Source organism: Sebastes fasciatus, chromosome 14 (genome assembly GCF_043250625.1).
Source record: "Sebastes fasciatus isolate fSebFas1 chromosome 14, fSebFas1.pri, whole genome shotgun sequence".
In the NCBI taxonomy this organism is placed as follows: Eukaryota; Metazoa; Chordata; class Actinopteri; order Perciformes; family Sebastidae; genus Sebastes; species Sebastes fasciatus.
In genome coordinates, this window is record NC_133808.1 from 1303869 (window position 1) to 1318257 (window position 14389).

General features: G+C 42.2%; 1 protein-coding gene and 1 long non-coding RNA gene across 3 annotated transcripts in view; one reads left to right on the forward strand and one right to left on the reverse strand.

Moving 5' to 3' along the window:
- Positions 1-14389, forward strand: part of obsl1b (obscurin like cytoskeletal adaptor 1b) — a 50398-nt gene that overhangs the window by 26897 nt on the left and 9112 nt on the right. For both annotated transcript variants that reach the window (XM_074658064.1, XM_074658065.1), the window contains 11 exons: positions 8-283; positions 562-837; positions 921-1196; positions 1311-1580; positions 1701-1967; positions 2110-2379; positions 4001-4267; positions 5360-5626; positions 7101-7213; positions 8750-8903; positions 14101-14262. In XM_074658064.1, coding sequence (XP_074514165.1) covers positions 8-283; positions 562-837; positions 921-1196; positions 1311-1580; positions 1701-1967; positions 2110-2379; positions 4001-4267; positions 5360-5626; positions 7101-7213; positions 8750-8903; positions 14101-14262 — 2598 coding nt within the window. The remainder of the gene's footprint in view (positions 1-7; positions 284-561; positions 838-920; positions 1197-1310; positions 1581-1700; positions 1968-2109; positions 2380-4000; positions 4268-5359; positions 5627-7100; positions 7214-8749; positions 8904-14100; positions 14263-14389) is intronic.
- On the reverse strand, positions 11405-12025 carry LOC141782069 (uncharacterized). Its single transcript, XR_012597027.1, has 2 exons — positions 11816-12025; positions 11405-11689 (listed from the first exon to the last, which is right to left on the reverse strand). It is a non-coding gene; the product is annotated as an uncharacterized LOC141782069 (long non-coding RNA).

Sequence of the window (14389 nt, forward strand, 5' to 3'; positions counted from 1 at the left end):
TGCGCAGAGCCTCCTGTTCGCTTTGTACGTCCAAGGAAGATGGCAGGTAGAGTAGACAAAGTGGCTGGGGAGACTCTGGTTCTAGACTGTGAGGTTTCAAGATCAAATGCCGAGGTCACCTGGAAGAAGAACGGGGAAGAAGTAGAAGACTCCAGAAATATCACCATCCTTGAGGATGGTGTCCTGCGTCAATTAACCGTTCACTCACTAACAATGGAAGATGCTGGGCAATATGTCTGCGACGCAAAGGATGATGTGATGGATTTCCACGTAAATGTACAAGGTAGGTTATTGTACTTAAAGATATAAGAGCCCCCAAAGTCCAGAAAGATGACGGTCAATCTTTACAAGTTCTATATATTGTGCACTCAAGATCCAGACTTAGCCAATAGAAAGTCTATGCAAATTTAGACCAGATAATAACTCCTGGGCACAACTTCTTCAGGGGATTTTAGTGCTCTGCATTTTGCAATTAAAGACATTTTTTTTATTTCTTTCTGCCTAAAATACAAAGGATTTTCTGTTCCAATAGAACTTCTGTTCTTTCTTGTTCATTTTCAGAGTTGCCTGTAAAAATTCTTGGAAAAACTGATGCAAAAAGAGAAAAGCAGTTCTTAGTATCAGATGACATTATTCTAGTGTGTGAATTATCGAGATCCAATGCCTCAGTCAGTTGGTACAAAGATAATCAGCTAATTGATGACACCGAGCGATACTGTAGCGAGGAGCAAGGCGTTTTCCGATCACTGGTTGTCCTAAATGCTGGGCTTGAAGATTCGGGAGAGTACACCTGTGATGCAGTGGATGATAAGATTGTCTTCTATATCACTGTCAAAGGTAATCATATTATTAAGAAATGTATATGTTATCTGTCTTTCCTTCAATCGGGAGGAAAATAATGCAAGGTCTTTTATGTTCAGAGCCTCAAGTACAGATCATTGGAAACTCAGGCCACCCGGAGCATCATATCCTGGTAGCAGGAGATGACCTTATTTTGGAGTGTGAAGTGTCTCGGCCGAACGCCACCGTTCAGTGGTTATGGAATGGCGAGAAGTTGAAACCAGACACTCGTATAAAAATTGACAGCTATGACGTTGTGAGGAAGCTTGTTCTCTCTGGACTTCGGCCCTCAGACTCTGGAAAATACATTTGTGATGCCGTCGATGACAAATTAACAACAATTGTTGAGGTCCAAGGTAAGATTTACCGTGAAACATGTTTTAAATTGAATTGATGTTGTTTTCTTTTGATTAACATATTGTTTCATGATTGAATTTGAGCAACTTCTTTGTAAATCTCTTTTTTCTCAGAGCCGGCGGTCAAGTTTGAGAATAAAAAAGCAAGTAATAACGTCTCAGCTTATGAAAATGAGAGTGTTACACTGTATGCCGTCGTGAGCCGAGAAAGAGCTAATGTTCGTTGGCTGAAAGGTGGCCAGCTATTGAACGGGGACAACATTCACATCTCCAGTGAGGGTAATACCCACAAGCTCACCATTAATCCCTTGCAGCTGTCAGATTCTGGAGAATATGTCTGTGACGTAAAGACAGATGAGATGTATTTCAGTCTTTTAGTCAAAGGTAAGAATTTGGCACTCCTGAACAAAATGTGACCGCTATTTCCAAGTAAACATTTACTTGATTTTTCATTGTCACAAAGTTAACACCTCTGGAATTATATTTCTTTATTCTGCTCATCAGAAATGAAGATGAAATTTATCAGACCCCTGGAGAACATTGTGTCTCTGGAGGGCAGAAGCCTTATATTACGATGTGAGATCAACAAGCCCAAAGGAGATGTCCAGTGGCTAAAAGATGGCCAAGAGATCTCTCCAAGCCGTCGGCACACAATAAGGGCACAAGGTCGAGAGCGAACCTTTACCATCCACCAACTAGTGGAAGAAGATGCTGGAGAGTATGCCTGTGAATCCACAGATGACAGGACCTCAGCTACTGTCACTGTAGAAAGTAAGTCAATCCAAATCATACAACATTAAGGCAGGTCAGAGAATTAATATGTATTAAAAATGAAAATCGTTTAAATAGTCCATGTGCCTTCTGAATATTTTGAGCACAATGAATCTAATTCAGCTGAATGCTTTGCCTTCAGATCCCCGTGTTGTGGAGTTCATAGCGGAGCTTCGTAACATCACGGTCTGCGAAGGAGAAGATGCAGTATTTAAGTGTGTGGTTTCACCAGAGGACACTCGGTTGGTGTGGCGCTTAAATGGCAAGCAAGTAGCTCTGAATGAGCGCACTGTCATTTCAAGTAACGGACTGTGCCACATGCTCTGCATCCACAACTGCATGGTTTCAGATGGCGGCAGAGTGACAGCTGATGCAGAGGGGTTGGTATCAGAGGCAGAACTCCAGATTCAAGGTGAGTTGTTGTCCCATCCATTAACACGATGATTACAGTAGTATATATACCCACATGTACATATATTTGTCTTGAATCACAGACGTTACAACATTTAACGACCATTTACTGTTCATAACATCATATCTCTGGTTCTTATGACCATATATTTAGCTAGGAGCTATTTTCAGCAACACTGGAGTAATGTAAACATGAAAGTAATGTAAGAGAGTTTAAATGCCTGTGTACCATTAGTACCACATAAGCATATATGTGACAAATAAAGACCCTTTCAGACACGTTTAAATTGTTGAAGAGGCGCCTGTGACGACTAGCGGTTAGCAGCTCCTCCTGTCAGAGTTCCTCTGGTAACTGAGAGAGACAAGTGGCTCAGCGGTTTTGGTGTATGTGATGCTGCAGGGGACAAGTCTCCTCCAAGCTCAAAGCTTGCTCTCTGTGCTTGAACTTGCAATGCAACTGCTGATTTACTTTGGTCTATATTGTGTTTTATATTGTCTGAAAGTGGCTTCAAAGTATTGTTGTGTAGAATTAACAAAGAATTCAAACATACTAGGGCTGGGACGATACACCCATCTATCCATACCATCATGATATTTGAGTGCCGATTCGATGTGTATTGCGATTTATAAGTATTGCGTATCTAGAAGTATTGCGATTCGATATTACAATTTATTGCGATTTTTGTTAACTTTTTTAACACTAGATGGGAAAAGTTGAAACATACACTTATAGGGACTTTTACTTTAGAAAATATCCAAATTGACACAGTAAAGACATTGTCAGGCATTATTTATTAATACATTTCCCTCACAAATTAGTGGTATTTTCTTTTAATTTATAAGGGACATGTAATGTTTTATACTTCTGGTGAATATAATCCATCAATCTTATTTCCATAAAAGTGTTTTGTATATACAGTTCCCTTTGTTAACACCTTATTTTGAAAAGCGGACGTAGTCAGGTGTATACTTCCAATAACTTCTCCAAGTCCGTCTCTAGCTCTCCCGTCAGCTTCGTTCTCTTTATCCATCCATGGTCAGCTCCATCGGGGCTGTTTGAATGTATTTAACATGAATGTCAGTATCTGGGTGCTCTACAGTTGTAGCGTCAGACGAGAGCGACGGCCGGCTCGACCGCACGTTACCGCAATACGATTACGTTTCCTGTCCGTGACAGAGTTAGCATGCAGCTTTAGCTCTGCTCTGTCTAGCTCTGCTTTTCCTGTCAATGTGTGAAACCCAAAGTGTTTCCATCCCACGCTGGATTTAACATGTGAGGGTGCAGGTCGTATCCATGCAGACCCTCCAACGTTTTCTTCTCTGTCATATCTGCCGGTTTCAGCTCGCTATGGCCGGCCGGGTACTGTTTGTTTGGTTGATGGATACAGAACGGATATGACGTTACGTTACTCTGACTACAACAATAGCACTGACTTCCTTCTACCTCAGCATAGACTCAAATGAAGCAAATAAAAAATCTCTTTCAAAATTGGAAAAAATAATGGCGATACATAGGTGAATTGATTTTTTCCCCACCCCTAATACAGTGTAATCATATCAAGTACCAAAATCCCTGACATGATAGATGTTGCTATCTAGTAATTCCTTCAATTCATTTTTAGAGCAACAGGTGTTGTTCACCAAGAAAATGACACCAGTTGTAGCTGAAGAGTACGCTGACGCAACTCTAGAGGTGGAGGTGAGTCTGGATTCGGGAGAGGTGCAGTGGATGAGGCAAGGGGTGCTGATCCACCCCGGAGCCAAGTATAACCAGAAGCACAATGGCCGAAACCACAACCTTACCGTCCACAAACTGGCCATGTCGGACCGGGGCACCTACAGCTGTGAAACCCTCCATGACCGCACGCAAGCCCAGCTCACAGTGGAACGTGAGTGTGCATGTGTTGTCACTATGCCCTGTTGTTGTTTGTTTACCGCCGTTGCCGACGACTCCATCTCTCCATCGCTGCTTCTTGTGAAGGCAAAGCTTAATTAACTGAGTAAGAGTAATTTGAGTGACTGGGGACCAGGGTGGCACTTGTACTGGAGCATGATGGCAACCAACAGGTGATAGTCTTACAGCCCGAGCTGACTTTCAGACCAGGGTTTCTTATATTGACACAGGATCAATCAAGCCCCGATGGTTTCATCACCTCTGTCAAAGGCAAAGCAGATTACAGTTATAAGGGAAGGGCTTGATAAATAACAAGTTAAGATGCCACTGCCACACGACTAGAATTACATTTTGAAAACAAAGTCTAATTTTCCTATGAACAAACACCACCTACATTTCTTGAATGTAGTAAGCTTGACACACCATAAAAGTGGCATCTTGTAGTGATTAAGACATACTTATGATTGTTTTTCTTTGTGCATGCTTCTTGTATTTCTTAGTCCTATGATCCACAGGCCAGTGGGTGAATTAAAGGCTGTTCTTTCAACACTAGTGTGGGTGGGAAGGGGAAAGTCAGGACTTCAGGCTGCTGTTGGCACCTCCTATGAATTTGGATCTCCTCTCATTGCATCTAAATTTACACCCTGGCCTTCAAAACTAAGGTTGCTGTCATCAGGTCTCCAAAATAAACACTCCTTTTTTTCCACAGGGAATGCTCGTCTGTTAGAATAAGTGAAAAATGTTGGCAGTTTCAAAGCTGGCTTTTGTGTAAAGCCCCATACTCAAATGACTAAACTATTGGCTTGTCAATGTGTGCCAGCTTGTATTGTTTAACTGCAGACTGATGTGTACAGGGCAGACTTCAAGCCTATTCTGTAACAGAAAATGGACAATGTGTCTGCTCTGTGTTAAAGTGGAATGAAAAGCTTGTTACTAAGGCCAATATTTTAAGCATAACCTTTGTTTAACTGTTATTCAGTTCATACTAAAAAGCACTAACACAACAAATTCCCTCTAAGCAGATAAATAAATGCACTCGCTGGAGTACTGTGATGCCTTTTACACACCCCTGCCATTTTCTTTCCAGCTCGAAAAATCACAATCAAAAGAGGGCTGGCTGACATTAAAACCACAGAGAGAGAAACGGCATCTTTTGAGGTGGAGCTCTCCCACCCCAATGTCCCAGGCACCTGGATGAGGAACGCAATTCGGCTTAAGCCGACAAATCACTTCCGTATGAGTGCTAAAGGACAAGTCCACAGCCTGACCATCTCCAACCTATCAGTAGAAGACACCGGCACCTTCATGTTCTGTGTAGAGAATCTGAAGACGTCTGCAAGGCTTGTTGTGAAGGGTAGGTCATTTAGGAAAAGGGATTTTGCCAATGGTTCAACAAGCAGAGACCAATTAATAAGGTATTAATATAAAGTATATCAATATTCTGTTACTGTAATGCCTATTTCTCGCATAAAATGTTGTCAGAATCATCTTGTAGTGTACTGTTTAGCTGTAAAATGAGAAAGTTTGTGACCCGGCAGCCATGTTGAGATCAGTTGAGGAAATACCAAGCACCGCCCACCAGCCGGAGCAAACTGTCTCATTTTACAGCTGAACAGTACAGTACAAGATGAATCTGACAACATGAGGAGAGAAATAGTCATTACAGTAACAGAATATTGATTGATATTTGATCAGCGCTGCCTAGTTTGACCGTTTGATCGGAGTTTGCGAGTGATTGACAGCTGCCTCCGTTGAATGTGAAATGAAAAAGTTTGTGACCCGGCAGCCATGTTGAGATCAGCTGAGGAAATACCAAGCACCGCCCACTAGCCGGAGAACAGCCAATAGGAACGCTCTCTCTCAGAAATGACCTGTGATTGGTCAAAGTCTCCCGTCACGGGCTAGATGTTCTAAAGCCTGAAAACAGAGCCATGAGGAGGAGTAGAAGCCTAGTTTTCTCTCAGAACACTTGAACTACAATATGCTGAAAGGTTATTATGGAATTGTTGCCCAATGATGCCAAAAATATACTGCCTACTACAGGTTAAAATACTTGTTTATTGTAAAATGCAAAACAAATGAGGGCATTTGTTTGTGTCTGGTTGCTATGATACGGAATATTAAATGCCGGCACAAGGTAGAGTACTTCCTGTGGATGAAGGGAAGGCTGAAGCACACAGGGAGAGAGGACACGAGTTGAACATTTTTCAACTCTCAACGACTAGAAAAAAACCACCATACTTGCAGCGCTGAGTGCAGAATAGATGTTCTGCACCTCGTCACGCTGCTGCCGTTTGTAACAAAGTGTAAAAATGCGGCACTCCCATTGCAAAGAAAAAACATGGCATTGCGGTTGTGGCGGTTGCTTGCCATCCCATGCAGTTGGCTTGTCAATATTGCTATTGCGACAGCCCTAGTACTACCAAAACAAAATTTGACAGTAAAATTGTGTTGTGACCTCAGACTGGTAGCTGAAATGGTCCACTCAGAGTAGACCAGATGCCAACCAGTTGAGGCATGATAATAGAATAGAGTGACGGGCTCTACTTCTGTTGGCTTTATCCATGCTCACGTTACAAAGGTGCTAGTTTAACCTCATGCTGTAAAATAATCCGCTCCATGCCAAGTCACTAAGTATGCATCATCCCTTTGAGCTAGGGGTTGAAACGCTGGCGATGACAATTGGATGAAAATCTCATCGCGGTAAATTAGTCCACATAACTGTACAGCATCACTTCTTCAATTTTGCAGCAACGTATGCACTTGGTGCGTTTGGAGAAATTTAAGAAGGTTTTTGCTTGCCGCTAAGTATGCTTTTTCTCCACCAGAGCCCCCAGTGACCATCTTCAGGACGCTGGAAGACCAGAAATTCCCTGACGGGGCAGTAATCTCTATTGAGTGCGAGCTGTCAAGACACAACGTTGATGTGAAATGGTTGAAGGCAAGTGTTGGATTTTTGTCTTTCTTCATAACCAACAACATATAAGATTTTTTACAAAACTCCAGAGCCAAAACAATCTATGATAAAGTGTCATGTTATATGTTATCGCTTTAAAAAATAAATAAATGCATATCCAAAGTAGGGATGCTATAACCGATTATTAACCGACAAGATTAGTGAGTTGCATGCAGCGGTGTTATTTTTAGTGCCTAACAAGCCGCCCAGCTGCAACGGTAAGCCGATGCACAAAAAGGTTAAATCCATCATTTATCACCAGCTGCAGTGTATGAGCACAACAGACAACTGATTCCACAGTTCACCACACCGGGAGAGTTAGCAGCCACGATGCTGCGTGCATTGTGGAGGACACATGCAGCCACTTTCCCAGTAAAAGTCTCCACCGCATCATTTAGTTTAGCTGTGAGGTTGTCAGCTGTGTGTCTGCCTGACTTACTCCCTCAGCCCGGCATAATGATAGCGAGTGTCCGGCGGGCCACAATGGAGAATGTGGGGTTGGAGCTGTGAACGTAGCAGTGTGTGTACAGTTTATTTGTCGGTGAATAAATCCTCAGACCCGAGCCAAGCTCCTGTGTCTTGCAACACCGGCTCAGACTCACTTAAGGTGGGCTGTTAAGGTGGGCCAGCTATTCTCCTTTAAGTGACAAGTCGCTACTCTGAGTTTTGCTCAGCTTTATTTAATTTTTAAGATTTCTTTTAACCGCTTAACCGATAGCGTTAATCTGTAAAAAATCTTAATGTCCGTTAACGGTTAAACTGTTAGTCATTAACATCCCTAATCCAAAGTCTAGCATCCCCAGCTGAATGACGGTCTGCTGATGATTCAATACAGCAAAACATGCCGCGAACACACCGTGAGAGCTACGGACACAACAACACAACATATTGCCAATTTTGAACTTGACAAAATGACAAGCTCTGGTAGATTAGTCCCTTTTTAACTAAAGTCAACATAAAACATATAACAGGGAAAATCACACATAAAATGCAGCTCCAGCCGTCCCTGTTCAAGCGTGCTTCGGCCCGTGTAGTTACTGCAATACACACTTCCCTATACAGCGCTTCCTCAGACTAGATGAAGGTTACCTGTTCATCAAGGCCTATGACCTCAGCTAACTCTTCCTACACATCACTCCTTTTAATTACCTGGCTACAGTTTCTTTTCCTCTGTTTTATTTATCAGTCTGATTTTTTGTGCCCTCTTTGTAAAGCATCCTTGGGTTTCTTGAAAGGCACTATATGAGTCCAATTTATTATTATTATTATTATTAACAAAGCCAAAGGAATGCTAATTGCTTGTTAACATGACAGTATATTGAGCCAACATACAGTAGCATCCTTGCTAGCTTACATACACACTCTCCAACTAAGCAAAACTACAACAATACATTATGAAGTCAGAATCACAATCCCGATCAGTTGTATTCTGCCAACTTTGTGTTGATCAATATATGGAACAATAGTTGTTTGGAGATGATTAATAATGAAATCAGTGTTTGTTTGTTTCTATCTTTTCAGAATGGGGTTGAGGTGAAACCAGGCAAGGAGTTGCGCATTTATGCAATGGGAAGGAAACGCTTTCTTCAGATCATGAAATGCCATGTCAGTGATTCTGGCCTGTACACCTGCGATGCTGGAGATGCTACAACATGCTGCACTGTGGAGGTCTATGGTAAAGTCTGCTGTCTAAATTCTATAAACTACAGACAAGGGCTGTATTCCAAACTGCATACCATACTAGTAGTACGTACGTATCGGACCAGTCCACCTCTCCTACTGTATCCCACAATGCAAAGTACTGGAACGGTACAGGCTACGTTTACAACAGCAGCCAAAAACTGCACTTTTTTACATTTTTCGTAGCTATTTCATCACGAAATTCACTTCACCTCATTTTGAGCGAGAAATCAACTGTGTAGATTTTGAATACTGGCAGTTTTACGATATTAGACAGCAAATCAAACATTTGCTCATTTTGGCGCTTAGAAGTTCCATAAACTACCATGACAGCTAGCTAGCGCCTGCCGGGGTCGCTACCTCGCCAGCCAGACGGTCACGCTCAGAGACCGCTATGCTGGCTCTCTCTAGAGACCGGTCTGTAGACCAGAGGCTTTTCCTTGTTGATGGATAGTTTGTTTAAATATCACAACACAAAAGTCCATCCAAAAATTAAATAGAAAGCTGAGCAAAACTCAGAGTAGCAACTTGTCACTTAAAGGAGAATAGCTGGCCCACTTTAACAGCCCACCTTAAGTGAGTGAGCCGGTGTTGCAAGACACAGGAGCTTGGCTGGGGTCTGAGGAGTTGTAGCATTTATTCACCGACAAATAAACTGTACACACACTGCTACGTTCACAGCTCCAACCCCACATTCTCCATTGTGGCCCGCCGGACACTTGCTATCATTACGCCGGGCTGAGGGAGTAAGTCTGGCAGACACACAGCTGACAACCTCACAGCTAAACTAAATGATGCGGTGGAGACTTTTACTGGGAAAATGGCTGCATGTGTCCTTCACAATGCACGCAGCATCGTGGCTGCTAACTCTCCCGGTGTGGTGAACTGGGGAATCATCTGTTATCCCGTTAGGGGTCGCGGAGGGGCTGGAGCCGATCCCAGCTGACATTGGGTGAAGGCAGGGTTCACCAGACTTAGTCTCCAGACTATCACAGGGCTGACACATAAAGACAGACAACGATTCACACTCACACCTACGGGCAAGTTAGAGTTAACAATGAACCTAACCTGCATGTCTTTGGACTGTGGGAGGAAACCGGAGTACCCGAAGAGAACCCAGAGGGGCCCAAGCTGGATTCGAACCTGCAACCCTCTTGCTGTGAGGGCCCCACAACACAAATGTCTATTTTAAAATGAACAGGAACCTGTGTTTATCTGCCTTTTTGGAATTGAAAAGATCCACAATCGCCCGCAGGCGTAGCTCGCTGGAGAACCGGCTACAGAGCAGCAGAGTGGAGAGGAGCGAGAAGAGGAGAGAGATGAGGAGAGAGAAGAGGAGAGGAGAGGGAAGCGGAGAGAGAAGAGGAGAAAAAGCAGTTTTGTTGCTCAATGTTTTCTATTCACCGTCTCCCCTCTGTGATGATCCTGTTTGTCTTACTTCACCATGGTAAGATAAGATGAACCTTTATTAATCCCCAGGGGGAAATTCAGGTGGCAAAGCGCAGATACAGGTGTACCAAAAGATTATAAAACAATAGAAATACAGAATATACATACTGAATGAACAAAGTGAATGGACATAGCGTGTACCTTCAATACAAAATGAGCTGTTAGAATAAATGATTTAAACCATGTAGTATCTTATTCAGTAAACAAACATTGGTCACAAACAAAGAAAATCAAAGTTGTATTTTTCGATTATATTGCAATAGTGGTAGGAGTTGGTTTTTTGGTCCAGTGCTGTAAGAGCTTGTTTAAAGACTAAAGCCTGGTCTAGCATACTGCAAAATACACCACTTTAACTGTTTCATACTGCATACTACTGAGGAACACAGTATGCAGTATGTACTGTATACTGCATTGGTCAGTAGGTGGTTTGGAATACAGCTAAGGACCTCTTGTTTCACAGTGGTGTGATACGTTGGTATAGCTGGAGATGTGTATTATTATTCAACAGAACAACACTTAGTTAACAATATATTTTTGGGAAAGTACTAAAACACTGGAAGCCTACGACAAACCACCAGACTTAAACACTGCAGCAACATTATCAGCCATTTCTACCAAATGACTGCTGTGAAACATGTAGAGGTATTAGCTGAGTAAGCTACACAAGCTGTAAGTTACATTTCTTTTACACCATTTTGCATTAGTAGTTTGTCAAGAAATGTGGCTAACTAGTTACATGGCATTTTAAGAAGTTTGTAGGCTACTTTGGTTAGCTATGGGTCGGTCATTTACTTACAAATGACACAATGGCTGTATCTGAAACCGCCTAATACATACTACTGACGAACGCAGTATACAGTATACTGTATATGTGGCCCGGGCCCAACAGCCAATGGCAAGACTTAAAGTACCAGTTAGATTTAACAATTAATGTTTTTGCTTAGAGCCGACAACGCCACCTAGGAAATACTTAGAGCCTAGGACTCTGATAAATTCAGGTTCTTTTAAATCAGGTGAGCAGAGTTAAAAACCAGGCAGAAGTCTAAGTCAAATTAAAACCAGATTTATTTCAATTAAAATAGCATGGGTCTAAAATTAATGATTAATCTAAAAGCTAAAAGGAATAAAATGTTACTAGCAACAAGGTTAAAAACCCTAAAAAAAGTCCAGTCCAATCCAGTGATCTAGTCCAATCCGGCTCTTTAATCCAGTCCAGTCCACTCCAGTCCAGTCCAGTCCAATCCAGCGATCCTCCCGTGTCCGCGTCTTAGCTCCTCCCGTACTCCAACAGCCGTCTGCCCGTCTCGGCCGTCTCTCCAGCACCGTCCGAAACTGTGAAATAACAGAGACCAGGACCAGTAGTGTGTTCTCCACTACTTGGCTATCACAACTCCAGCTAAAAGCTATCCTGGCCTATTTCAGTGTGTCCGCCACGTAAATGTACCAAAGGGTACTTACATTTTTTTGAGTGAATCTGCGTTGGCGGACACGGCCTGCTGCATGTAGTCTCACAGGAACTCTCAGGTCACTGGGCTGGTAGGTAGTAGCAGGAGGGCTTTTCTGCTGCACTGCTGTCTCTGGACTGTCTCTGACTGAAGATCTCCCTGCTGCGAGCCGCTCTCTCCTTTTAGTCCTCTCCACCTGTGCTGCATCCTGCTAATTGCAGGCTCTCCGCCACACCTGTCGCTCCTCTCCTAATCAGTGTCTTTGATTGGGGGTGTGGCTGTCCATGGGTCTAGTTCATGACATCTTAAAAACACTTCAATTTACGTATTAAAAGCAATCCAAACAACCAACATGCAGGGATAAAACACATACAAGAATAAAAACCATAAAACATGCAAAATAGAATAAAATCAAACATAAAACATGCACAATAGAATAAAAACAACCATAAAACATAAATCATGCATATGTCATTTTTGACCCTGTCACATATACAGTATACAGTATACAGTACATACTGCGTTCCTCCTCCTATGCAGTATGAAACTGTTAAAGCGATTTATTTTGCAGTATGCTAAGCCAGGTTTTAACCTGCTCTTAAGGCCCTCACACGCCAAGCCGACGGTCAGCCTAGTTTTTTGGGTGTGTCGGCTCTTGTTTGCCCGAGTTGGTTTTTTTCGGACAAATCACAATGTTGAATGGGCGACAGCGCCTGATGGTGAGAGAAATCACTCTGATTGGCCGTTCACCTTAAACAAATCAGTGAGATCAGTACAGAAAAGAGAAACGGAAGTGAGGAAAGCAAGCCAACGAGTAAAGTCAAGATTTTTTTGGTTTATGGTTTTACAGTCATGCTGCTTGAAAAATTTGCAATAGTAAATATATTTTTTCTTCGCAAGTAACAGCTTATATAGAGAAACTGCACTCAGGTGGACAGTTAGAGGCTAACACAAAACACATAGATTCCAAAGTAATGTCTTTGAATAGGAATTCATTGTAAGGATATATTATTCCAATTTCCTCACCGAGCACTTATACAAAAGATATTCTTTCTCTCGTATTAGTATTTATGAATGTAGGCTGTTAGTATTATTAATTAATTATTAGTATTAAACCTGCAGTAGTCAGTATATTTTGGCATCATTGTGCAAAAATTCCATAATAACCTTTCAGCATATTGTAATTCAAGTGTTCTGAGAGAAAACTAGACTTCTGCTCCTCCTCATGGCTGTTTTCAGGCTTTAGAAAATCTAGCTTTTGACGGGAGACTTTGGCCAATCACAGGTCATTTCAGATAGAGCGTTCTTATTGGCTGTGCTCCGGCTGGTGGGCGGTGCTTGGTATTTCCTCAGCTGATCTCAACATGGCTGCCGGGTCACAAACGTTCTCATTTTACAGCTAAACAGTACACTACAAGATGATTCTGAGAACATCTGAGGAGAGAAATAGGCATTACATTAACAGAATATTGATTCATATTTGATCAGCGCTGCCTAGTTTGACCGTTTGATCGGAGTTCACGAGTGCTCTCATGGATGGCAGCTTGACTCTGATTGGTTGTTTTCCTCCGGTCTGTGAAATCTTGCAGATGCCTTTAGGAGCACTGGAGGACACCGGAGGACAGCAGAGGACACCGGAGGACACAGAGACACAGATTACCTGTTTCATGCACCACTATTACTATAGTACCACTACAGTGGCTAGATTGGTAGCAGTATGTACTATGATATGCATATTGATGACAATTCTCTAATGGTATGCCTATGAAAAATAAAATAAAAAGTGTAGTTCTTATTTTGAATGCAGCAGATCGAGGCCGATGTCACGGCTGCATTAACCGTGCAAGAGGATAAGGCCGGCGGGGACCCTCCTCTGGGCGTCTGAAGCTTGTGCGCAATGCATCCTGGCATATGTAGGCACTGCCAGTACAGCTCCGCGAGTAGGAAAAAGGAAAACTCAGCTTTCCCTGTTAATATAGCACACACTGAGAAATGTATTGCTTCATTGACTACATTTACCATCAACCCTCATTGGACATCTACATTTACTGTATATAACACAATGTCTGTAGCGCAGAAAGACAATGTGGTTCTATACATTTACAGTGATTTAGGAAAGGAAAAGGGAATTATAAACTGTAGCACAGACGTTAATTCCTGCTTCCTCTTCTGGTGAAATAGAAGCTTTGTGATTGTTGTTGATTTAATTTTTTTCCCCCTAACTTTTTTTTTTATTTGATATTGTTAAGAGATTCTATTTTACTCCTAAATATCTTTTAATGTTTATTCTCTCGGCAGAGCGTGATCTGCTGATCCTGCAGGGCCTGGAGGACGTGGACATCCAAGAAGATCAGAAAGCGGTGTTTGTCTGTGAGATCTCAGTGGAGGATGTGGCAGGAGAATGGTACAAAAATGGGGAGAGGATACAACCCACCAGCACCATCAAGATCCGGCAGGAAGGTCAGCTTCAAAATCACAAAGTCCACAAGTCATAGTTCCTGTACAGCTCTGATGATGTTATGCTAATAAATACTGTAAACAATATTTAAAAACAGCAAAAAACAAACAATGTGATTGAACACCTATA